General features: G+C 44.2%; 1 protein-coding gene across 2 annotated transcripts in view; it reads left to right on the top strand.

The window, feature by feature from the left end:
- Positions 1-26,121, top strand: part of GTF3C3 (general transcription factor IIIC subunit 3) — an 89,283-nt gene extending 63,162 nt beyond the window's left edge. For both annotated transcript variants that reach the window (XM_088467157.1, XM_088467167.1), the window contains exons 13-19: positions 7,899-8,000; positions 11,219-11,354; positions 13,876-14,113; positions 16,200-16,390; positions 18,718-18,842; positions 24,219-24,371; positions 25,910-26,121. In XM_088467157.1, coding sequence (XP_088323283.1) covers positions 7,899-8,000; positions 11,219-11,354; positions 13,876-14,113; positions 16,200-16,390; positions 18,718-18,842; positions 24,219-24,371; positions 25,910-26,032 — 1,068 coding nt within the window. In that variant the 3' untranslated portion in view covers positions 26,033-26,121. The remainder of the gene's footprint in view (positions 1-7,898; positions 8,001-11,218; positions 11,355-13,875; positions 14,114-16,199; positions 16,391-18,717; positions 18,843-24,218; positions 24,372-25,909) is intronic.
- Positions 26,122-26,528: the final 407 nt, after the last annotated feature.

The following is a 26,528-nucleotide window of genomic DNA, read 5'->3' as shown; positions in this document are numbered from 1 at the left end:
TGCGCCTATGTATGATACAAATTTTATACATACTACTTCTATTGTCTTTAGTGCATTATGCACGATGATGTTTACAATAGAGTGATTTTCTACCTATGTAGAAGTTTAGAGATACAACCGCACCAGTTTCATATATGATATAATCTCCAATATTAATTCACATATATATCATCCTTATGGGAGAAGTGCTACCCACTATAAGCAAACATCTAAAAATGAGCAAAAAAGTATAATGTAAATGTGCACAAATCATATAAATGTTGTATATAATTAAAATGTAACTTTTATTAATTACATATAAAATGAATTTATTCAAAAAGAATGGTGAAATATTTATTTTTATTTTTTAATAAAATTTGTGTTGAAGATTGTGTGTTCTTTAAATAAGGGATTTAATGGTTTAGTATGCCAATATATATGTAGAGTCCAAATTTTCCTATTTAATTCTGTCTGGATATTTCATATTATATTTGGCAACTATTTCTGGCAACTGTTCAACAATTAAACAATGTTGCAATATCCTGTGCTAACATTGTTTGTTTTTTATTTTGTTGAACTGTCCAACCTCTTACATAGGGAGAGGGGCCCTAGATTGCACACCCTAAGCACAATGTGAGGTGCTACCTGCTGAGACTTGTAGTGCTGCAAGCAGAAAACGAAACAAATGCAGATGTACACTCTAACCATGCTGAACTTAATAATAATACTGCTAAATTGCATCCAAGAGGTTCTTAGCATAATGATGGCTATAATTATGGGCCTGCCCACCATATCCAGATGACCTCTTTCAGGCAGGACCCTAACACTCCTATGGAACAAATACACAGGGCACAAGACCCCCCAAGCCAACCCAGCAGAACCGCCCCATGGCATCACGCTAGTGTGTGATTTAAAGTGGAGGTTAAAGAATAATTCCATAGACAAAAAACCTTACGGTTTCACATGTCCCATTAAGGCTGCTTAGACATGATCTGAAAATTCACAAAACCTATTGATTTTCTGCCATTCAAACTTCAAAAAGCAAATGAAATTATGATCATTAAGGCTGACACCTTAATGGAAGAGTTACTTGCGCAATACAGGTATGGTATGCCATCACACCCTGTGGTTAACTGCAGATTCAGCCCTCTCACAGAAGGAGATTGCTGTCACTCACAAAATGGTGGAGCTGCTAATTCACAGAATTGTGTGCTCATTGGAATACACACAACTGAGGTCAAAGCAGAAAATAGAGCTGTGCAGATGGGATAAAAGTGGTGTGGATGGGGGGAGGAGACAGCAGCGTGGATAGGTGAGACACAACAGCGTGTATAGGAGGGAAAATTAAGCAGTACAGAGGGAGGGGGGGTAGCCAAAGTAATGCAGATGGGGTGGAAAACAGTGGTGCGGATGGGGGGAAATAGAGTAGCACGGTTTGGGGGGACAACGATGTGGATGGTGCAAGAGAGCGGCATGGACATTGGAAGAGAGCAGTGCAGATGGGTACCCCAGGCACAGGCTGATAACCTGGGGCTATCCCAGCACCCCTGGGCGGTGGGTGCTAGTTTCATTATGTAAAGTGTGGTGCATATGAAAAAAAAGTCTTTTGCAGTAGTACTACAGGTCCCAGCAGGCATCCCCGCATACCGGTACTTTGAGAACCACAAGTACCAGCAGGCGGGGCACTAAGGGCCTGCTGGCACCTATAGTACCCCTGCAAAAGAACTAATAAAAGAAAACAAGCAGACACCGTTTTTTAAAGTATTTTATTATGCCGCACCTTCACCTTTGGAGCAGCAGCCTTTTAAGCTCTTTTACATGGCTGCTGCTCCCCCAGGACTTCTACAGCGTCTTCACCTGGAGCGCGTCGGCCATTAAGCTCTTTTGCACGGCTGCCACTCATCCAGGACTTCCGCGGCGTCTTCATGCTTCAGCGGGTCTCTCCATCTCCCCGGCCGACGACTAAATGGACGGGGCCTCACACTGGCTGTATGTAAGCCAGCCAAGGGGACGGGGCGATGACGTCTCGAGCCGTGATTGGCGCATGGCGGTCATCTTTGAACTTCAAAAATGGCCATTTTTGACAAGGGCACGCTTGGTTCTCACCATTGAAGTCAATGGTGAGAACAGCTCATTGGCTGAGAGGCGGTAGGCTCGCCTCTCTCAACCAATGAGCGCTCTGCACCGGGATTTCTGTACTGAAATCCCGGGCGGAGCTGTCATTCGGGTAGTAGTGTTCTTAGAAAACACTACTAATGTGTGAGGGTCTGGGTATCTTCTTTTTTTTTTTTTTTTTGCCAAGACCCTGGATTGTGTGAAGAGGACCTGATTCACACATAGGAGGAGGTGAGTATTGAATTTTTATTACAGATACTCCCCATTGGATTATCTACTGGAGAAGACGACAGAATGGCTTCATGGATACATAGGTGAGTATGCAAGATAGTGTGTGCATGTGTGTATTCATGTATGTTTTAATAAAATTGTACTTTTCTGCGGTGTGTGTTGTGTGTTTTTTTTTTAATATTGCTTTTGCTGTGGAACTAAAAGTACCAGCAAGCCCCTAATGCCCCGCATGCTGATGCTTGTGGTTCTCCAAGTACCAGCATGCAGGGGGGAGGCTTGCTGGGAACTGTAGTTCCACTGCAAAAGCCAATTTTTTATATTCATATGCACCACACTTTACATAATCAACCTGGCACCCACCGCCCTGGGGTGCTGGGGATAGCCCCGGGCTATCAGCCTGGGCCTGGGGTGCCCTGGGGAGGGGAACCCTTTTATTTGGGGGGATCCCCAACTCCCCAGGGATCCCCGGCGTGGGCTGACTAGCAGTCAGGGGTGAAGCTGCAGCTGGGGGGCCCGGTGAAAGGACTCCCCTGGCTGTGGCATCACCCCCCCCCCCCCCTGCTAGGAGGAGTCCGGTTCTGGTAAATACAGGGGGACCCTATGCATTTTTTACCTCTGTATTTCCAGAACCAGGACCGGCTCAGAGCCCTGTGCTGGTTGTACTAAATAAGGGGGACCCCTACGTCATTTGTACCCCGTATTTTGGCTACCAGGACAGGTTCTGAAAAGCCTGGTGCTGGTTGTGCTTAATATGGGGGACCCCTACGTAGTTTGTCCCCTTTTATTTAGCACAACCAGTACTGGGGCTCCAAAGCCCGGGGCTGGTTGTTTTCTGTGGGTGCCACTCCATTTTTTTATTTTTTTTTATTAAAAACAGAAGCAGGTATCCTGGATCTACCAGATCCGAGCCTGCATTCTGTGTGCTGCGGCCTTCCCTGGGTCCTAGCGCCTGCCCCACTGCCACCCGCACCACCGCCGCTAAAGCCCGCTACTGTCTTCGGGTTCTGGCCGCAGCTACCCCACCACGTCTTTCCGCTGGCTCCCGCTGCAGCTGACGCCAGCTTCTTTCCCCCGAGCCCACCACCGCTAAAGCCCGCAAACGATGGCCATCTTTGTGCACCCAAGTGAAGCCACAGTTATTACACCTGCTGGAGGCTCCTACTGCGGCTGCGCAGCACGTTGAAAAGTCATATCGCTACAATGGTGCATTCTTGAGGTAATAGTTTAAAAACTGCAACTTTCTAATTTACCTGAACCCCAAAAGCACGTACCCTGGCACAATAGCTACCTAATAAAACAAACCCCAAGTCTAAATTCGCCCCCTACCCTGAGTTTTGCCTTCCCAAAAAAAACCCCATAGACTACAGCAGAAAAGTGTTCCTAATTGAGTGTCAGAAAAAAGTGACAGTTGGAACATTAGATTACTCCCAAATCCTCATTTTTTATGTTTTTGCCTTGAAATTTGGCATGCAGCACCCAGTGACGGTTCTACCCGGCCATACCAAATTTCAGATCCGTACCTCTAATAGCTTTTGAGGTGTAGCCCCTTGCACACCCTGCCCCCCCTCCGGAATTATCTATGGAGAAATCAGTTTTTTTAGATTCAGCCTTAATATAAGGGCACGACTGTGCCCTTATAATAAAAAATCGCCTATGTGTTAAGTCCTACATACTGTAAGTAGGAGGTTAGAATTAAAAGTGTATCATAAAGTTCCCTCCGTCATCATATACTGGACGGAGGGAACTTTATGATACTTTCCACTTAGGCTGTTATTATGTTGGTAACACGAATAAGCTGGTGTATATTATGTTATGTTGAAACAACCATTGTCATTTACCTGGATTGGATACACACATTCAGGATTATCTATGATTACTGATTTAGAACCAGATGTCAGAATCACTATTGTATGACCACACACTATGGTTGCAAAACAGCTTTTATAATAAGAACTATAATCGTATACTTTAATCCTAATGGAGCATACACACGGTCAGATTTGTCAGACTTGTCAGATTTGTCAGATGAACGATTAAACGATTTGGACGATTTGTCCAAAGTTTTGAACGATTGAACGATTTTTGACTGCATTAAAATGAATGGAATCGTCCAAGTCTGACTGCAAACCCATCAGATGTCAGATATCGTTATCTGACAAACGGGAACGCGCATCGTTGATCGTCCATCGTTCAGGCATGTCAGATATGAACGATTTTCCATCAGATATGAACGACTGAACGATTTTTAAATCGTTATCGTCCATATCTGAAGAAAAAATCTGATCGTGTGTATGCACCATAAGTGCTGCTCCAAGTCAGGAACTGCTCATTCAAGAATTAGTGAGAGACAGATGGTTACTGATATTATTGTGTGTGTGTCACATAGTAATATAATTGGATATATAATCAGAATCATCCAGGAATATGTTTATTTTGTCTCCTGAGTAAGATTTAATAATATGATAATTAGACACAAATAAGATATTTTTAAGTATAGATCTTTGTTCTTTTAGTATAGGTAAAGTGCATATAGTTTCAGCAGGTTAAGAGGTTGGATAGTTCAACAAAATAAAATACAATGTTAGCACAGGATATTGCAACATTGTTTAATTGTTGAACAGTGGTCTGATTTTCTACCTACCCTGCTTTTACTTATCCACTGTCCATCACTGTTCCTTTACCACAGTTGCCTCCTTTTTAAACAAAGGATTTACACATATATAATTTAACCGACAAGTACTGTTGTCTATTGTTGCCTATTCTGATATCGCTGCAGACACAACTTTGCATACTGTAGGTAGCAAAAGCTACTCGCTCCCCAGGCAAGTACCTGGTGTAGATGCAGCAGGAATACAGTAGGAGATGTTACTTAACTGGCTGAGCCATAGATGCTAAAAACTGCAGTAAATCGCACAATCAGTTTGTAATACAGAGACCTCACTTTTAAACAGCCCACTACTAGTTTCTGAAGTCATGAAATCACTATAGTGTCTAAGTCTGGGACAGCGCCGACAGTGCCGTAAGTGTGCAACTTCAACCGCACAGTCAGTTTGTAATACAAAGATCCCTCTTCCAAACAGCCTACTACTACAGTAGTTCCTAAAGTCATTCAATCACTATAGTGTTTACTGTAAGTCTGGGATGCACTGTGTGTGACCCCCGACACACTGGGCATGCGCAGTACTATGATCCTCTATATGCCATGGCATAGCGCGACTGGCGTATGGAGCGGCTCCACTGGGCATGCGCCAGAGATCCCATTGCAACCCCCAGATCTGACAGCCACCACAGCACCGATGTACCGCAAGTGTGCCTTTTAAAACGCACAATCAGTGTGCAATGGTTCACTTTTAAACCGCCTCACTATAGTGTGTACGTCTGGGACAGTGCCAAAAGAAATGATTCTTATTCCAGGGCTCGAACCCGGGACGAGCACTGTTGCAAAGCGATCACCTAACCTCTAGCCCACACACCAGCTATATCAAGAACCGCACATAGCGGGCTCATCCTTGTGCACTCCACCCACCTGCTGCTGTTTTCAATAATAAAAAATGTCTTCCTTTCTAAATATTATACTAGTACATATATACACAGTACCCCACCATTAGAGAATAATTTATCCCATCTCATTGAAAGCTGTGCATGCATCTTATTAATCCTACAGTATTGGTTATACCGTCATAACAACACGGCAACTACACTACTGTACAGTTTTGCATCCCGTTCTAAGAGCTTATGTGATATTAAAAAGATTGGTTGTGCGAACATGCAAATACAGTGCGTGAATGTGATATCCATCCAATCTAACAGTACAAATTCAGTATAAATTACATCAGTGGAGCACTCGCCACCCAGCGGTTAAGCGCTGTATTACATGCCATAGCGTATCTTTCATTGAAGAATACCACGGTACACCAAAGTCCATCCATCACGTAATGTTCCATGGCGCGACACAGAGGCCTGAATGGCACGCTATGAGCAACAAACTAGCTGGGCCCATCTGTACACATCTCCCCACCGCTGATATTTGCTGCATATACACTACAAGTAGCACTCTTTCTATACCTTTAGTCCTTTCTATACCTTCAGTCTGTGATCTACACTACCGGCTCCAGGCTTGTGCATGGCTGTTCTGATGGACAAATCCTGATGCAGATGCAGCATCACCAGTGCTATCCTACATCTAGAGCTGGTGTATTTGTGCTGTATAATTATTGTGTATCATCACTGCAGCCATTGGATTCACACTCTATTTGGCAGTGGACTTTCCCCATGAGGCCATTCCCCTTTTTTGGGGTGCGTCTTATGTCCCTCTTTGGAAAATAAGGGGGGAAGCCAATGCTCTAGTTACGGCACTGGCTCTATTACTGGGGCAGATAGATCACAATGAGGAAGATGTGTTCTGTATTGGTGCCAGAGCCTTCAATGCAGAGCCAACACTTTTTGTTAGCACTGTAACGCATGCCATTTGGTCAGTCTCATGCAGACACAGCTGAGCTTAATCACTTATGGCAGACTCAAATCCTCTGTCTAACGTACAGCCACAAAGGTACAGTAATGCAGCTTTTATATAGCTCAGGGGTAGTTTGCGGTGAATACAAAAGGACAGAAAGCATTTTAATTTTTTTCTTTTTAAATGTCCATGTTTGCTCATCATCATTGATCACTCACTCTCCGGAGGGCAGATGCAAACAAAAAAATAGAAAAGTTTGAATAAGACTTGTTGTGAATGAGGTGAATGCACTTGAACTTGTTGTGAATGAGGTTACAAAAGATTCTGCCGTTGCCCCAATTACAGTATTTGTATTATGTCAGTAAAACAGGACAGTAATTAAATTATGTTCTGATAAACCAGAGGTCCTGGGACGGTAACGGGAAGGTAAAATAGAACAGTTCCCTCTTGGTCTCCACATAATTAAATAACTTTTTTCAGTTTACTATAAGGCAGGTTTCCCAAACTTTTTTTGAAACACGGCGCCCTAGAGTATCATCATTGTTTTCATGGCACCCCTAAGCCAAAAAAGTTTGTCAATGTCTGTTTGTCCTCATATTTACATTACATTGACTATAAATAATTTAATCTGGTGCTAGGGCACCAACCGGAGGCACCCCTGCAAGTGTCCTGAGGCACCCCAGGGTGCCACGGCGCACAGTTTGGGAACCACTGCTATAAGGCATTTTGTGTAGTCTTTTTGCAGTTCACAATGCTGATGTCGAGGTGACAGTTATTGTACAATGTAGCCTTTATGAAAATAAATCGGTAATGCGGGCCATGCATCAATGCCCGCGATTCCCTGGTCTGCTGATCTACACTCCGATCGGCGGGCATAGATGATCGGCGATCCACCGGCGGATTGGAGAAAACAGCATGTTAAAAATCCCTGATCCTGTTCTTTTTTTTTTTTGGTTGGGATCGGTGAATCGAGGATTTTTAACGTGATGAATTTCCCCAACTCTGTTGTTGGCAGAACGGCTAATACATGGCAGATGTATGGGCCCCATTACACTTGATACCACAATTGTGTGCACAGCATTAGTACATTTAAAAAGCGAAATGTTATTTTTACTTCTAGGAACTTAAACTGCTACTCCATCGGTCAACCCTACTTTTCTCTCAGGGAAAGATGTACGATTATGTGGATACTTTACTCACTATGCTTGCCATGCTCCTGAAAGTAAGTACGTGGGTTACTGTACATTATATACTTTCAAACACACACACATCTGTCTTGTAGACCAGAGGAAATTGGAACACTGACATACAATTCCCCAGGGCCGTAACTAGGGTAGTGCGACCTGTGCTATGGCACAGGGCACCACAGGACAGGGGGCGCTGTTTGGGCCTGTCAATTTTGTGTTTATTATCATTCTCACTTGTAGCTTCCTCTTATTTCATTCCCAGCATCTCCTGGCCTCCCTATCTCTTCCCTGGCCCTTCCCCATGAGGCCATGCCCCTTTTTCGAGTGCGTTATGTCCCTATTTGAAAAATAGGGTGGCGCCAATGATCGATCTGGCACAGGGCACCAAAAAGTCTAGTTACGGCTCTGGAATTCCCAACTCCTATGCAAGGGGGGGATGCCCATGCTAACAAGTGCATACAATCTAGATGGGAAAAATGGAATTAACACTCTGTTTGATGAGTTGCAGTTTATTTCAGAGCCTGGTGTTCTTCTCCACTTGCCCACTCTTTTCAGTGCTTGATACATCTGCCCCACATGTGCAGGACTGGCTCCCTGGAAAAAAACGTGAGGCCTTAATGTAAAGTTGTGTCTGCGTAAAGACTAATCGACACCACAAAGGTAGAATGAACCACCAAGCTCCCGGCGCTTTTGCAAATTCAATCAAAAATCGGCTATTAAAAAACCAGCCGCAAGTATTGGAAGTTTAGTGCTAACTTCAAAAGAGAACAAATCTTAAAGGAGAGAGAACATTTTTAAAGGAAAATTTTTTTTGTATACTGCCCCAGATAAAAAAAAATTCTAAGTAAAGACTGCTCTATGAAAGGCCATTTAAATATTTTTATACTAGGTGATGGGGGTTGTGTATGTCTACAGGCCCGGCGACACGGGGGGGGCATAAGGGTACACTTGTACCGGGTCTAGAGGTGCCCCGAGGTCCACGGGCAGCGGGCTCACTGCTCCAGTGGGTGCAGTGCAGCTGCCACCAGGACCCATACCGAGCGCTGCTGTGCATCTCACTTATAGCCTGGCCGAGGGCCGGGCATCGCTGGGAGCTCAGACGCAACCTGGTCAGGTTGGAGCGCAACCTGGGACGGTCGCGACCTTGCAGTTGGCAACGCGGTGGCGTCACGTCGCTGGCACCGTACATCATCTGGTACAGACGCAACTGTCAATGAAGAAGCATGTGTGCCTGCTGACTCGGCAGGCTATGGACAGGGCTGGGAGCTGGAGGCTGAGGATGGTGATGGGGGGCTGGCTGAGGATGGGGGCAGAGAATGGTGATGAGAAGTTGAGGGCTGACAAAGATGATGATGGGGCTGAGGTTGGTGATGAGGGGCTGAGGACTGAGGATGGCTGGCTGCAGACACCATCCCTCCTACCCCTGAGACATCCACAGCACTGTCAACAAGAAGACCTTGGAAGAGACGGCAGACCAGAACTACCGCCTGTGTCGTTAGTGACGGAGACAGTGTGGTAAGCCATAGCGTATTTTTACTTTATTTAAAGTCATATCTTTCAGTTGACATTTTCATGCTTCACATAGCACACATGCAGGGGAGGGTTTGTGGGTGTAGAGTCGAAGGTGGTGGGGTTGGGAGTGGTAATGAGGAGGTGGGCCCCCAGAGAGATCAGTGAACATGGGCATCAAATTTAGGGGTGTGTACAAAAGTGATCCGATCGGTTAAGGGCAGATGATATGTTGTCCGAACAAGTATGTACCCGCTATGTCGCTGACTATGCACGCTCCCGCGCGTCGTCAGCGACATCGGCGGTCGGACTTGCATGCAGGTCCGACAGGCGGTATCATCAGCGGGAGCCATGCTGCCAAATGCAGCATGAGCCCCGCTATTGTGCCATTGCTCCCGGCATCGGCAAGTGTGTACAAACTCTACGATGCTGGGATCTGCCGCAAGAGACATCATCTGGGTACACATAGTTAACTGTATACCCAGCATTAGTCATGGTCTTATCATGGTAGCTTGTCGCTATTGCAGTGTGTGAGGTATTAGAATTTACAAGCTAACATAAAATATAATGTGATGACATGATGTTGATTGCGAACAGATGTTTTTAATGTGCTGTTGTATTCTTCCAAGCAGCGTGCCTCTTGAATTTTCTCTAGTAGACAAATTCATTGGTTGCAGCTTAGCAGAGTCCTCTGAGTTCCTTTTAGATTTACTAAAGAAAAGATCATTCACTTTATTAATTTTAAAATATCACTTTCGGGTTCAAATCCTATACTGCCCTTGAACTGCCATAGTTGAAGTTATCACTTACTACTTATGCTAGGTAGACACTAGAACGACATATCTGCCAGCAAACTGATCTGCCGTCCTAGCAGGCGATTGGTAAGCTATACACACTTGCCAATCGGTCGCTCTGTGTCTGGACTGACGTCACAACTGGACGGGGATTTAAATTTGCCTGCCCAGTTGAGATGTCCGTGTAGGCGGGTTCCTGCAGCCAGCGGGTCGCCCATACACACAGCCAAATGCACGGATATATCTTTCAGATATATAATCAACGGCTGTGCTGCAAGGCCGACCTGATATGTTTATGAACAATGTCATTCACAGACATATCGGGTGCACACACCCGCCGATGCACTGACGATATATCGCTGGTCAATAGAATGAACTATATATTGCCAAGTGTGTACCCAGCCTCTCTGCACAGGTGTGCCTGACTGGGGTTACAGCATTTTTCTAGCTAGAAAGGTTGAATAGCTTGCACAAGCCACAGACAAAGCACCGTGTATAAAACACGTTCGGCATTATAGTATTTGGAATCCAGGTGACACATAAAGGGGAGTTATGGTTTCTTGCCTAAACAATTGGAACGTCTACATCTAGTGTAGGCATCTATTTTGTGGACTCAGCTAATAGTGGTGCATATGGAATAACAAATGTCAGGCTCATGAATATTGTTAATAAAGTGACACTGAGATGTCAATGATCCCTATCAAATGTAAAGGCTCGAAACTGGTACAGCTCACAAAATAGACTCTTCCACTTTGTGCATGGGACCTCTTGGCAGAAGTTAAAGGCCAAAAAGCTACTGCATTTGTGGCTCAAATTTGGTAGGATTGTGTTTGGGGTCTTAAAGGTCTGATAATATCAACTAAATAGTCAATCATCAGTGTTGTCCATGTTTGTAAATGTTAGTTATGACCAGTAATTTTGTGGTGATGTTTCATCCTTATATTTTTTAGATTGCAATGAATCGCGCACAGGTCTGTTTGATTTCCAGTTCAAAATCTGGGGAAAGACATTTGTATCTTATTAAAGTCTCTAGGGATAAAATATCTGACAATGATGAGCAGGAGACGGCAAATTCTGATGCAAAAGGTACAGTAAGCAGCATCATTTAACTGTTGTGATTTCACACACAAGCTGTTTTGTTTTTTTTTTTTTTTAAATGTTCTCATCTGCTCCTTTAGGGGGAGAGTTATCAAATCTTGGAGAGACAAAGTGGATAGAGATGTAGTACCAACCAATCAGCTTCGAACAGTCATTTTTCTATCATACCCTGTCACATGACAGAAGCTGATTAGTTGGTACTTTTTCTCTCTCCATGATATGATGAATATTCTCCTTAGTCTATCAAAAAGTGTATTATTTTTTTTTTAAAGTTGTTGTTTGCAAGTCATACTGTCACCTTTGAGACATAGGCATGTGGACATAGATAAACAGTGCACACGGCTTGCATAGTGGCAGATTCATTGCATGTTCCCTATTTATATTTATTCATATTTTTATTAAATTATTTACTAGCTGTAGTGCCCAACATTGCCTTGCTTTTATTTCTTTTCTCTCCATCTACAGCTCCACTCCCCCCTCTTTCTCTCTCTTTCACTCCCCTCCCACTCTCACACAGATACTGAATGTCTCTATCACCATCCCCTCACTCTCTCCTGTAACATTACTGACACTGGTGGGTGGGGTTAGGGGGTCAGACCAGCTGCTAATACATTCAATATTTTTTATCAGCAGTTGATTTTATTATATAGATTTATTCTGTTGTTGTTTCACCAGCAGTCAGATTATGTATACATTTTCAGATTATGACCTAATGTCATGTATTATGCCTGCAGGGTGACCATAAAATCAATAAAAATAAATAGAAATGATGTCCATGGGGATTATGAATAGTTTCACTTACATTTAATAAATTAGGTTCCCAAGAGATATCTGGAAATGGACCATGGTGTGTGGAGAGGTTAACTGTACTACAAACGTGCTGTTTCACCACTAGGCAACATGAAGTTTCAGAATGGGTCCTATTAAACCTATACACTGAGACCCGAAGACCGCCAGCTCTGATCTGGTGTAAAATTATTTTGAGAAATGATGGTAATGGTAGTACACCCCTACAAATAAACATGCCTAAAACAGTGCTCTTGCACAGCCAAACTCCACCCCCAACCTGGGCAAAGGCTTGCTCCACCGTAAATGCTGCCTTCTTTCTCTGTAAACCTACACACTTTGCAGAAATCTGAGCACACAAAGAGTGCAAATCAGTGTGCACAGGGAGACTAAAACTGTCCCCTGTGCCAGGGCCATTTTGAGCCTCATAAATAATCTAGAAACAAAAGGCAACAGAGGATGGCCCGTAGTTGGTAGTAACTAGATGAAGTGATCAAAGGTAGGGTTGAAAGTTGATGTTTTGCTTTGCATACTATTAACTCTGTTGAAGGTCTGTGTTTTAAGGTGGGTGCACATTAGGAAGGCCGACAATCATGCAGATAGTTGGGGCGATTTCCCTTCGCCCCGGAGCATCACAGATTGCTGGTACAAACTACACAATTTAATGAACGATACCTTGTTCCGTCCTTCATTAAAATGCACTGCCACACACACACTATCATTTGATTGACCATGCAGTACGTCGTATATCGTCCGCGGGAGCACGCAATTGAGCGTACACACTACACGATGTAGATGATTTGCTGTGCCAATACGGCAAATTGTCCCAATATCGTTCTAGCCTTACACTAGCCACTAGAATGGAAGTCTGCTTTATACATTAGCCACCAGATTGGTAGTCTGTTTTGTACCAGCCACCTCATTCATTCATTAGTCATAATATTGGTGGTCTATTTTATACATTAGCCAAGTGGTTCCCAACCTTTTTTGAATTGCGGTGTCCTAGAGTATCAGCATTGTTTTCACGGCACCCCTAAGCCAAAAGTAGTTGTTGAGAAAAAAAAGTAAGTTTTGGTTACCTGTCATCCTTGGGTTCAGTTTGTCCACATATTTACATTACATTGACCATAAATAATTTGATTTGGTGCTGAACCACCAACCTGAGGTACCCCAGGGTGCCACGGCGCACAGTTTGGGAATCACTACATTAGCCACTATATTGGAGGTCTGTTTTAAACAGTAATTTTCAGATTGCATGTGTGCTGTGTACGCTAGCCACCAGAGACCAAGAAGTCCATTACAAGGCAGAAGAAGCACTTGCTGCTAATGTTCTCCCACAAAGATGCAAACTGTGTTCATACAAATGGAGCATTAAACTGTTTTATACTCTATTATAGTGATTGCCAATTTTTTATGTGACTTGAATGGCTTCATGAAATGTCTTAGGATAAAGGCTAAAGTCTTAGGACATGTGTCCATGTGGATAGTAAAACTGCAAGCTCACTGGACTTGTCCCTCCCCCTGACGTCACAGACCTTCTACCCACTCTAATCTAGCATCAACCGAAAGTGACGTGGCTATTTTGATGCAATTGCATGTTCTTGTGCAGTGTTCTGAGAACTTGTGTGCTTTATATATCTATTTTATTTTTGTGTTCTTCAACTGCACGTATACATTTAGCATTTCTTGTACTTACATGTTATACATGTGTCTTACTCCACAGCCATTTTTGCTATTCTTACTAGTGTTCTGCCAAAGGATGACTGGTGGAATCTCCTTTTAAAGGCAATTTACACCTTATGTGATCTAGCCCGGTATAAAGAGGGAGAGCTGCTTGTGGATTCTTCACTGGAATATTATTCATTTTATGATGACCGCCAAAAAAGGAAAGAGTTGGAGTATGTTGGACTTTCCACAGCTATTCTTGACAAGAACTTTAGAAAAGCATATAATTATATAAGGTACATTATTATATTGAAAAATAAGTCATTTAGATTCTAGTATTTCATCATATTTTCCTTGTTTGACTGTTGCACAGAACAGTGGCCCTGATTCAGAGCCGGACGCTCTGTCAGAGCGCTCGCTCTGAATCAGGGTCATCCTTCTGAATTTAAGAGCGGCCTCCTGGCCACTCGCATAGCTGTGGGTAACCACCCACAGCTATAGCGAGCGGCCAAAATGATGGTCGCGATGGTCAAGACCATCGCGACCATCGGGCTTGCGACGAGACCCTTGCGGTATGGTCTCATTGCCGCAAGCCCTGGAGTGCTTTTGGCTCTCTCAGTGATGTCAGTGGGGCCGGCCCCAGACGGTAGGCGTTCCCATGGGAACGCCTCCGTCTGGGCAGCCACGCTCCCGGCAAGCCCACCAAAGGGGGCGTGCTGTCACTCACCATCGACAGCACGCCCCCTTGGGTGCGAGACCCATAACGATGGCTTGGCCGTCGTTATTCGGGTCTCGCGCATGCGCACCTCCGTCGTGCGCATGTGCACTTGGCCAACATTGACCCGCTTGTGAGCGCTCAGCGCTCGCGAGCGGGTCTGAATTAGGCCCCGTGTTTCCAAACCGAGATCACAGGCTTCTGTTTGTCGGGAAGTAGCTACTTTGTTCATGTTCATGCTGTTGACAATCAATGTGTCGACGGAAGACTGACAAAAGTGTTGTAAAGCATTGTAACGGTCACAGCATTATAGCTTCTATCCACAATGCTTTATGATCATGTTTAAAGTTACAATGCTTACATCATTACAACGTTTAAATAACATAACACTGTCGGCAATCTCCCCTCTATGTCAGGGCCAGAATAACAATGGGGCAGATGGAGCCCCAGCTCCAGACCTCCACATAAAAATAGGCCCATCATCATTGCAGCATGATGATTACTATCCAGCAACTGGCCACACGGTCGGTCATAAATCATGAGTATTAAAATTGTATTTCTATTTTCCTCACAGAATTATGCAATTTTTTATACATTTACATATTTAGGGAGACATTTGGGGCTGTCAGTGTACGGGGTGTGCACGCCCACATGGCACTGGTCACTCCTCCTCCCCTTCTCACAATAGGCCCTTGATCATTTCCAGCCCCTGGCCCTTAATCTGGCCCTGCTCTATATGATACAATGACCATCGACATAGTGTATGTGTCCATGTTTGTCTACAGAAACACTTTGTAGAAGGGTCATCTTTGAATGTAAACATTACTTTTTAAAAACCCCAAAACCATAAATACAGGTCACTCGTATATAAGTGTATAACTATATATAACTTTCCTGGATACATTCAAGTTCCGGCATCTTTACCATAACTGAAAATGTTTTAGATGAAGTTGTGACCACATAGTTTTTCCAGTACACAGAGGCAACTGGTTCTTAAATTTGTGGAAGGACAATCTCTGCTTCACAATGCCGAAAATCACGGCATTGTGAAGAGGGGGCAGAGTCACGATGACGCGATCGTGCGGCCCCGGCCCCGCCCCCAGTGTGACACAAAATGGCCGCCCCGCCCCCAATGGCCGGCCCCGCCCCCGCTATTAGCCGACAATCAGCTCCCTCCTGGAAGGCTGGAGCTGATTGTCGGCAAGAATGGTCCTATGGCGTGACTGAGCTGCTCTGACAGGTGTGCCGTACTGTATTTGTGTACGTGTGCTTGAGATGCTGGGCTGAAACTTTAAAGGCATAGGAATTTGATTTAAACATGTAATTCACAGATGAAGCACAGAGGAACTTGGTGTGTGAAACAGCCGTGGCCGTTGCATCAGAGCCTTTTTCACACAGATTCAGACTCCTTCTCACACGTACAAATGTTGCACATCGGATGAATCAGTGCAATATAGAAAAGTATAATTTTGTCGCTTCCAGTTTGGCTTATGTGTATAAGACGCACATTTTCAGCGAAAAATAAGCGTGGCCGAGTCACCCGGGATCTGGGTAGTTTAGCGCAACTGAAGCCATAGTGTATGAGGACACATCTGTAGTTTGTTGGCTGGTTTAAGTTTACTTTAATCGTAGGTGTTACTAATCATTATGTCTGTTTCCTTTCCCAGAATAATGTTGATGGAAAATGTGAACAAACCTCAACTCTGGAATATCTTCAATCAAGTCACAATGCATTCCCAGGATGTGAGGCACCATCGCTTCTGCCTGAGACTGATGCTCAAAAATCCTGATAACTTGGCCCTGTGCGTCCTTAGTGGTCACAATGCATTTGTATCTGGAAGCTTTAAACATGCTCTTGGTAAATATATATATTTTTATTTGTTCATCAAATCACAGAATTTAATGTCCAAAAAATAATTTCTTATACTCCAAGGAAACGCTGAAAAATTGCCTTCAATTGTACATTACTATGAGAGAGTTTCTTTATTTTGTGTCATACATTCTCTTTAATTTTTTTTTTTTTTTTTTTTTTTTTTATTAATCAGAGCAAAAGTACATTATACTATAATATAAAGTATATTAAAGACAAAATTGTCATCAAAATATAGATATATTGTACATAACGGTCACAAGTGGAGTACAATAAAGGCATTTGAGGCAATATTGGTAGATGTGAGCTAAAGAATTACTGTTTCCATTAAATCACTGTTTAAAACTGCTCTGATTTCTTATTCTGCAATTGTGACCACTCTGGCTTATACTCATGTGCACTCACTCCATTATAAGGGGTCGCTGGTGCCTCTTATCTTTGTTATTATTAATAATAATGTAGCTATAATGCAGTTTGGTGGCAAATGGTTGGCTTTCTGCCTCACAGCATTTAAGTCTTGGGTTTGATTCCCACTATGGTTACATCTGTTTGGAGTTTGTATGTTCTTACAGTGTTTACGCGAGTTTCCCTCGTGTACTCCTGTTTCCTTGATTGGCGTCTGATGAAAATGAACCCTAATGTATGTGTGTGTGTCCATATGCTAGGGAATATAGATTATAAGCTCTACTGGGATAGGGACTGATGTGAATGACTAAATATCCTCTAAAGTGCTGCGGAACGTGTGTATGCTGTACAAATGACTGGTAATCAGGGCCGGCCCGACCTGTACGCGGCCGCGTAGAGTGCCAGACTGAGGAGGGTGCGGGAGCAGTCACGGACAGTGAGTTATTCGCTAGTCCCGATGGACGTCCCGAGGGCAAGCATGCGCCGCATTGAGCTGAGCTGTCTAGCGAGTGAAAGCGCTAGGCGGCAGGCCGTGGCTGGGACTGACCCCTACTTCTCCAGGACCTCCCACAGTGCGCAGATTTGCTGCGCCCGTCGGACACTACCCAGGCAGCAGCACTGTCAAGTGATGACATGATGCTGCCGCGGCTCTGCAGTCTGTGCCAGTACTTTGAAGAGCACCGATTGAGACAGAGCAGCAGTGGCACAAGAGGACTGGAGGCAGTGGTAAATTATATGGAGGGAGGGAAAGACATTAGGAGGGAAGGGCAATACAAGGTATGAAGGGGACAGAGGGCAATATGAGAAATGGGGAAGGACAATATAAAACAGAGGGAGGGGGAAGAACAATACATGGTACGGGGGACACAATACAAGGCATGGTGGGGGGTAAAAGACAATATAAAACGGGGAGAGAACAATAAAATGCATGGGAGGTACAATACAAGGTTTGATGGGGGAGAAGACCATTTGAGACACGGGGGAGGACAATATAAGAAATGGAGGGGAGGTGAACAATACAATGCATGGAGGGTGAGAAGACAATATAAGAGTGGAGGGAGAACAATACAAGGCATTTGTGTAGCTAGTTGCATATGTACGTATATGAACATGCTTTTAGGTATGTGTATGGCTTTTCCCACGAGACCACGCCCCCTTATCTAGTTCGGTCAAGTGCTTTCGGCGCCCGCCATGTTAACACTGGGGGCGCCCCCAAAAAATTTGCTTATCTAAAAAATATTTACCTCGGGCCGGCCCTGCTGGTAATAATAAAACATGGTTTTCTGCTCTCTAGGAAACCGGTAAGGAAAAAAACTTTAAGTTGACCACAATTACAGCTATGTTGTAGCCTCTTTGTAGAAGACATCTACTTACATAGATAAATATCATACTGTTTTCCAAACTGACCCATTTTGGGGCATTCTTTGGGGGGAATTCAATTCAACGCGATGATAAATAGCCGCAGGAGGGAGCTCCCGAAGCTATTCAATTCACTGCGCTGTTTAGGTGGGCTAAAGAATTTCTTCTCGCACCCCCCTGGCGATGGGAGGAGAATTCAGACAAAAGTGCCAGACGCGCAGTTGTTTGCCGGCTTAGTGCGACGCTAGCAGACGGCACTTCAGTTGGAGAATGCCGGTTCTTGCGACTAAACACCCAGGTTAAGTCACGATAACCGGCATTCTCTGACTTAACCAATTCCCGACCAGGCAAACAGCGCAGTGTATTGAATAGCTGCGGGAGCTCCCTCCCCGCGGCTGTTCATTATCGCATTGAATTTAATTCCCCCCCTTAGTATTTTGGGATGGTATTAGAACTGTGAGGCAGCCTTGCTATAAATGAACATAATTATGTTTTTTAATTTTCCTTACTGTGTCTAATTATATTGAATTCCTTTTTTTCTGACATTGTAGCTCAGTATGTCCAAGCCTTTCGAATTAAACCTGATGATCCCATGCACTGTCTTTGTATTGGATTAACATTTGTTCATATGGCGTCACAGAAGTTTGTGATAAAAAGACATGCTCTGCTAGTACAGGTACTGAACATATATTTGGACTTTTTAAACTAGAGTAGCCTTTTGTTTTTGGGACAAAGTATAAATTGGGGGCAAACTATACATAGTTCAAACCTTTCACTACTAAGGACAAGTTTGACTCGTCCTAAGATCTGCAGGGGTTCAAATGTGGAGGCGGAATTACCTAAGTGTCCCCTCCCCTAATAGTTGCTGTCATTCAGAACCTAATGGGGGAGGGGGGGCTTGATAATGTCACCATGTTAGGGGTTGAGATGAAGTCTTTTATTCCTTGCACCTTCAACCATAACTATTCAAGAATTTTTGGGAGAGTATTATTCTGGCACCCTTAGTGATTACTGATCATAGGTTATCATCAGACGATATCAATCTGCACTTCCAAAATACTAGTACAGTCAGCAGATGAGGCGGGCACTTTACGGTTTTGTCATTACCAGATCATGGATTGAGGGAATCATACAGTTGTTATTGTCTTGTGATTACCAGACAAGAATACCTTTATACAATAGATAGGGTTATGAAATACAGAGACAGAGGGGTTCCCAGATCTCCCCGGACCTAGCATCAATAAACACATACAGTGTAATTGTACCTGCAGAATTTATTATGAAAACCTACATGTATAGGGGTATTCAATATGGAGCGAAAACTCAGTTTTTGCGATGTTTTCGCACCGATGACGTCATTTTCGCAGGTTTTGGTTTTACACCGTATTCAATTTCAAAGACTTTTCACAAGTTCGAAAAGTTTTTGAAAAAAAAACGGGGTTAACTTTTCACCACTGAGTAGGTGGTGAAAAAAAGTGCAGAATTGGGGTTTAGGGGTGCAGGCTTAAAAAAAAAATAGCCTGCACCCCTGGGAACAGGGCTGCCATCAGAAATTGTGGGGCCCTGGACTGACAAAATAGGTAGGGCCCCCCCCCCCCCCTCCCACGCCGCTACCTTATCCCTACAACAACCTATTTCTCTTTATGATTGTGATCTGCTTTTTTATTACTTACCTTCTTTGGCTGGTCTTTCTGTCCTCTTCTCTGCAATGTAATATTCGCTCACTTGGAGTGGTATTGCGCTGCACCACTTCACAAGTGACATCACATATAGGTGAAGCGCAGCGGACCTGCAGGATGATTCCCAGAGGGCCAATGCACAGGGAAGGCTTGTTTTCTCCCAGTGGCCAGTGTCCTCCCCAGTTGCATAACTTCGTCCCAATCAACTGGAGACAAGAAAGATATTGGTGCCCCCCCCCCCCAAAAAAAAAAACCCCACGACAGGATTGAATTTTAACTGTTCACAGTTTTTAACAATAGTTGAGAATCACTGCGGGAAGGTTGTGGTACCTTCCATTCTCAGGTGTCTCCACGTCGCTGCTTACCGCATGCCAGCAGAACGCCATCTCTGTCACCTTCAGCGGCAGAGGAGGAAGGTAAGGGGTAAAGTGGGCAAAAGTGGATGAAGGAAGAGGGAGGAGAGACAAGGTGCAGGACAAGAGGAACAGCAGTTTGTGAAGACACGGTGGGTGGTTGTGGGTAAAAGGTAGAAGTGTGTGTGAGGGGGAGAGATATTAGGAGTAGTAATGGATGACACAGGGGAAAAGAGGAAAAGGAAAGGGCAGACATACATAAGGATGATAAGAGACACATTGGGGCCTGGACATGGAGACATACACACTGGGGCCTGGGGGGATGACATGGTGACACGGGGCCTGGGGGGGCATATATATTATATTGGTGACTGCATGAGACATACACACTGAGGCCTGGGGGATGACATAGTGACACACATTGGGGCCTGGGAGGTGACATTCATACTGGGGCCTGTGGGACATGGAGACACACATTGAAGCCTGGGGGGTCAAAGAGACACACTAGGGCCTGGGGGGATATGGAGATATACACTGGGGGGGGGTCAGAGAGACACACTGGGGCCTGGGGGGACAACATGATGATGCACACACTAGGGACTGGGGGGACATGGAGATATACACATGGAAATATACACTGAAGCCTAGGGGGTCAGGGAGACAAACTGGGGCCTGGAAGGACATGGTGAGGCACACCTGGGGGGACATGGTGAGGCACACCTGGGGGGACATGGTGAGGCACACCTGGGGGGACATGGTGAGGCACACCTGGGGGGACATGGTGAGGCACACCTGGGGGGCCATGACGAGGCACACCTGGGGGGACATGGAGATATTCACTGTAGCCTTGGGGGTCAGAGAGAGACACACTGTGGCCTGGGGGTATGACATTGTGATACACATTGGAGTTTCGGGGGGGGGGGGGGTTGATTTGATGACACATATACAGGGACCTGGGTTGGGGGACATAGTGAAACAAAAACTGGGACCTGGGAGGGGGCACAGACAAACACATTGGAGATAACAGGGCAGAGCAGATGGCAGAGGAGATCAGCACAGGGGGTGCAGCATGTGCACAGGATGAGCTGCGCTCCCTATGAAAGCTGAGACCAGGGTCCTCTGCCTGCAAGATGCTGCTGTTTGTGAGTTCTGAATGGGGACACCTCCATTGGCGCTCCACGTCAGTTCTGAGCTGTCCTGCCTCCCTGATAGTCAGCAATGTTTGGTTGGGGAGAAGGAGAGGCGGGCAGAGCAATCCATCACTGCCGCGCCTGCCTCCACTCCCAGTCTACAGTAGTGCACTCACGCGCGGCTCCCGCTCCTCCCATAGCACGTCCCCACATGCAGATACTGCACCACATCTCCGCCCACTGCTATTATTGCCCCCCGGCCCGCCCACCAGGCTGCCCTATGGACGCTCATGAAGAAGGATAGCTGGGGGCTGGCTTTGGGTGCATAGGACTCCTCTGCACCCGAAGCCGGCCCCCAGCTATCCTTCTTCATGAGTGTCAATACGGCAGCCTGGTGGACGGGCCGGGGGGCGATCATAGCAGAAACAATGGAAGATAGGTGCCTCCTTCAGGTCTGGCATCCTGGCAGCAAGGTCGGGCTCCCATCTAGTCCGGGCCCGGGACTCCAGTCCCGGCAGTCCCCCCCTGATGGCGCCCCTGCCTGGGAATGACAGTTTAAAAATAACTGTCAAAAAAAGTTTAAAAAAAAAAATAGGGACACCCCAAAAAATTAATAAAAAAATTGGGGTGAAAAAAAAACAGGAAAAAAGTGTTTAACAATAGGGAAATAGGTTCAGGGCTATTCTGTAAGTATGTGGCAGGAGTTTTGTAGAATAGATTATTAGCGGCAGGTGCATAGTTGCAGAATTTTTTAAAACTTACTTTAGGGACATAAAAATATGCTAGTACCCATTTTCATGTACCCCAAATTTGATGGGACCACTTAAAAAAACGAAAAAAATAACCTAAGTGCTCTTCTGCATCACTACTTCAATGTCGGGAAAAAAACACCTGCTGCGGCTATTTAAATCCCCAACTTTCATTTGCAGGCTAAAACGGGGGTACCCATAGTGATCCCCCATGTTTTTACAGTTTTAGGGGGGTCCTACAATTTATTCCAGATAAATTCCGTTTTTTTTCGCAGATCCCACTTCGCAGGTTCCCGTTTTCGTAGGTTTTATATTGAATACGGGGATAAAGCGGGTGCGCGCCCGATAATTTATCCCAGGAAAATCTCCGATGTGGAGCGAAAAGTCCAGCACAGACTTTTCGCTCCCATATTGAATACCCCTCGTAGAGTGTGACTTTGCTGTTATGGAGAAGTGGATTATTGCTGAAGCAAGAACCGCAAGTATATCTTGGCGGCGGTTAGAATGAATGGAAAGAACACACACATTTGCATTTAGTTCACTTCCTTGCACTTACAATAAAAAAAAAAAAAAAATCACTTTTTTCGGTAGATTTGCATATGATTACCATAAGTGGCGGATCTTACCTAGGGGCTGCGAGGCTGCAGTCCCCCCTAGTAAAGTCCTCCGCTGTTCAGCGACTTCACTGTGACGGGAGGTGGCTTCCTATTGGAAGCGTCACCTGCCAGTCACACTGAAGACAGGCAGCCAGGGGGAGGTGTCTCCTCCTCCTGGGACTGCCAGTCCGGGCTGTGATTAGTAGAGAGCTTCTTCCAGTGGAAGCCGCTGCTCTGCCTTTCGGGCAGCCCTACAGTACTTCTCGGGGCTGCAAACAATGCAGCCCCGAGAAGCTGGTGTTAGGTGTGCGCAGCGCCACCACCGCTCATGCATATGCGCAGGTCCCGGCGCCTGCCCGATTAATTGAGCAGGCGCCGGGACCCAGGCCAGCAGCAGCGGCAACCCCCCTCAGGTAAGAGGGTAGGAGCCGCTGCTGATTACCATATTACTATATGAGCAGAATTATGCACACTGATGATAGTTTCTGTAACTTCTAATGCCACACATCCACTAGGCGACTGTGAAACGAGAACACGATTACGACATTGTAATCGTGCAGTCATTTCACAGTCTGTGATGTGCCTACACTGAATGTTCAGTGTAGGCACAGCAATCATCCCTGAACATGGTCAACCTGACAACGTCGTCCGGTTGACCAGCATGTTCGGGCGATGATAGATGTCAAAAACGACTAGTGGATGTGCGCATCACTGGTCGTTTTTTTACATTAAACTGCCCGATTTGCGGACGGTTGAAAAGCGATTGAAAGATAACTGTCGTTATGGTTCAATCGCTCTGTTTAATTGTGTAGTGGATACGCAGCATAAGTCTTCAGAATAAAATGAGACCTAATTTATGTTGGTACTGCATAAATATCTGCTGATATTGATGTTGGAATGTGACCAGCCCAAAAACTGACAAAATAGCTTCAACAGCGAATGGTTTGTTTGTGTCAGTAGATTAGGAAGGCAGTTATCTTATAATTATATTTGTCTATTTTATTATTCAATTATTGCACTCTTTACTTATGAACAGTCTAAAGTTATTACACAGTGGCAGAGCTACCTGAATGATGCAGACTTCTACATTTTTTTTTGTAGTTATATCACTTGTGTGTGTTTGGGCTTGTTTTAAGCTTGTTTCGTTCTACAACAAATAAAAAGTAGTGTGCTATAAGGAATAATGCCTCACCTACTTCTTACAAGGACATTAGAAACCACAGATGGGCTGTATGATCTACATCAGGGGTGTCATAATCGTGGCCATCCAGCTGTGGGAATACATATCCCAGCATGCCCTGCCACAGTTTCAGCATGCCCTAAGAGCAAAACTGTCGCAGTGCATGCTGGGATGCGTAGTTTCATGCAGCTGGATGGCCGGACTTTGACACCACTGATCTACATAATCAAGCTCCTTGCTGACTTTTAATATCATTATAATTTGCCAATTTACTATACTGAGATCAATGCCAAAGGCAGTACGTTTTCTATTAAAACTTTTGTTGTTTTAATGTTAACATATACATGACATTATTTGTGTTTTAGGGGTTTTCATTCTTGAATCGATACCTTGACTTACGAGGCCCTTGCCAGGAGACCTACTACAACCTTGGACGCGCATTGCACCAAATGGGTCTAACAAACCTTACCATACAGTATTATCGGCAAGCATTGGAGCTTCCACCACTTCAGTTAGAGGTACTAAATGTAATGTATATCACCATAATGTAAACGTTGACTCTTATTGCTATTTCTGAAAGAATAAATAGGGGTTTTGCAGCAGATCATTAGGAAGGGTTGATGCATTGTATGTTGGGCCTCCGCAATACACTTTTGCACAACGTATGCTGGGTACACACTACACAATGCGTGTACCCAGCGACTGCACGACACCGCGCTGTCTGTGCACCCTGTACGATGCAGTGGATGATGGCGCAATGTGTAGTTCCATGTTGCATTAAGCAGCATGGCATCGTTCATATCATCATCCCATCTGTTGTGTTGCTCAGCAGACGGTATGATGCGATAAATGGCCCACGGGCACGCGTGATCGGACATGCACACTATGCGATCCGTATGATATTCATCCTCATCCGTATGATATATCGTACAATGGCTCGCGTAGTGTGTACCCAGCTTAATATTCAAATCTATTGCAAACACAATTTTCTTTCCTTTTGAAACCCATAGCTCTCCATCTTGACACCTATTCATTATATTATTAATAAAATGTACAGTACATTTACTTAATTCCCGGAATGTGAATGTTGATGGTTCGCAGCAGAAATATTATTGCAAACTGGAATTTATTGATACTACTAACCTATTGTAACACTCTTCCTTGATGGTACATCTGGTAATAAATTTTTATTGCTGAACATAGGGCAGGGCGACTGAGTTTGCACCCCAGGCGTTGGATTGAATGTAAATGTGAGTGCCGATCTCTCTCTAGTTTCCTGGTGCTTCCTAGTTACATCGCAATGCGACTTAAGCTGGGCATCCACTATACAATTATCTGTCAGATATCTGGCCAATCTGGCTGGTTAGAATGAAAACCTGGTACTGTATGGGAGCAAATGACAGTCGATCATATGGTTTAAAACACTGAAAAAAAAAATGGTTACATTTGTGTGTTTTAACCAATTTGACTGAACAACCATTTTTGGCTATTTTCCAGTGTTTGTGAGCAAATAGACGATTGTCATTTGCTTCCATACATTACCAGGTTTTCATTCCAACCAGCCAGATTGGACAGATATCTGACAGATAATTGTATAGTGGATGCCCAGCTTTAGGCTAATTTTTTTGGCACGATGCTAGCAGCGATGCATGGGACCTGGCAGCTCACGCAAGCAAGGCATATCGCACTGTATGGAGTATTGAGGCTAGATGAGCAAGGACACATCTGTACATACATACATACATACATACATACATACATACAACTGGTGTCCATAAACAAACCATTTCTATTAGTTATCAGTATCACCTTTTATGTGTTAAATCTCATATCTTTCACTTGTAACTCCCATCTTATGTAGCCCATGTCGCACAGAAGTATATTTATACATAAAAAAAACATGCTGGTCTCTACAACCTCTTCCTATGAGTCCTATGGCAACGCAAAAAAGGAGATGTAAAGTAAAAGGAAGGCAAATTGCTTTAAAAAAAAAAATTAAATAAATGTACGTGCGTAACTGTATTACTATAGTACTTTACTTATTTTTTCTTTTAAGGGAATCGATGAGGACCAAGTGGACCTTCGTAGAGAGATTGCCTTCAATTTATCTCTGATTTACCAGAACAGTGGCAACATAGAAATGGCTCGCAGGCTCTTGTATACTTACTGTGTCATATAATGTAATATAATATAATATGTCATATAATGTTGGGATTTGTTTATTTTATTTGTGCAGTATTACAATAAATACATGCTATTAAAAGTCAATTTTTTTGTCAGGAATAATCATATAATTTTAAACTTCATGAGAAGACATGGCATGAAGCTGGATATACTGTAGGTACCTGGTAATGGTGAATAATGGCAATTTATGAAGTCTCAGGGGTATATTTACTAAAGTGAGAGTTTTTATCAATGGAGAAGTTGCCCATAGAAACCAATCAGATTCTACTTAACATTTAACTAGCACCTTCTAGAAAATAATAGCTAGGATCTGATTGGTTGCTATGGGCAACATCTCCACTTCTAAAAACTCTCACTTTAGTAAATTTACCCCTTAGCATCAAGATAATACACTTCCATTTGTCTATTGTCAATAGGCTTCATCCTACACAGTCATTTCAGTTTTACCAATACTTGTAATACTAAAACATCTATACTCCAAAAGTTTTATC

The sequence above is a fragment of the Taudactylus pleione genome, unplaced genomic scaffold (genome assembly GCF_031769625.1).
Source record: "Taudactylus pleione unplaced genomic scaffold, aTauple2 ptg000009l, whole genome shotgun sequence".
NCBI lineage: Eukaryota > Metazoa > Chordata > Amphibia > Anura > Myobatrachidae > Taudactylus > Taudactylus pleione.
This window is presented reverse-complemented; position numbering and strand designations above follow the sequence as displayed.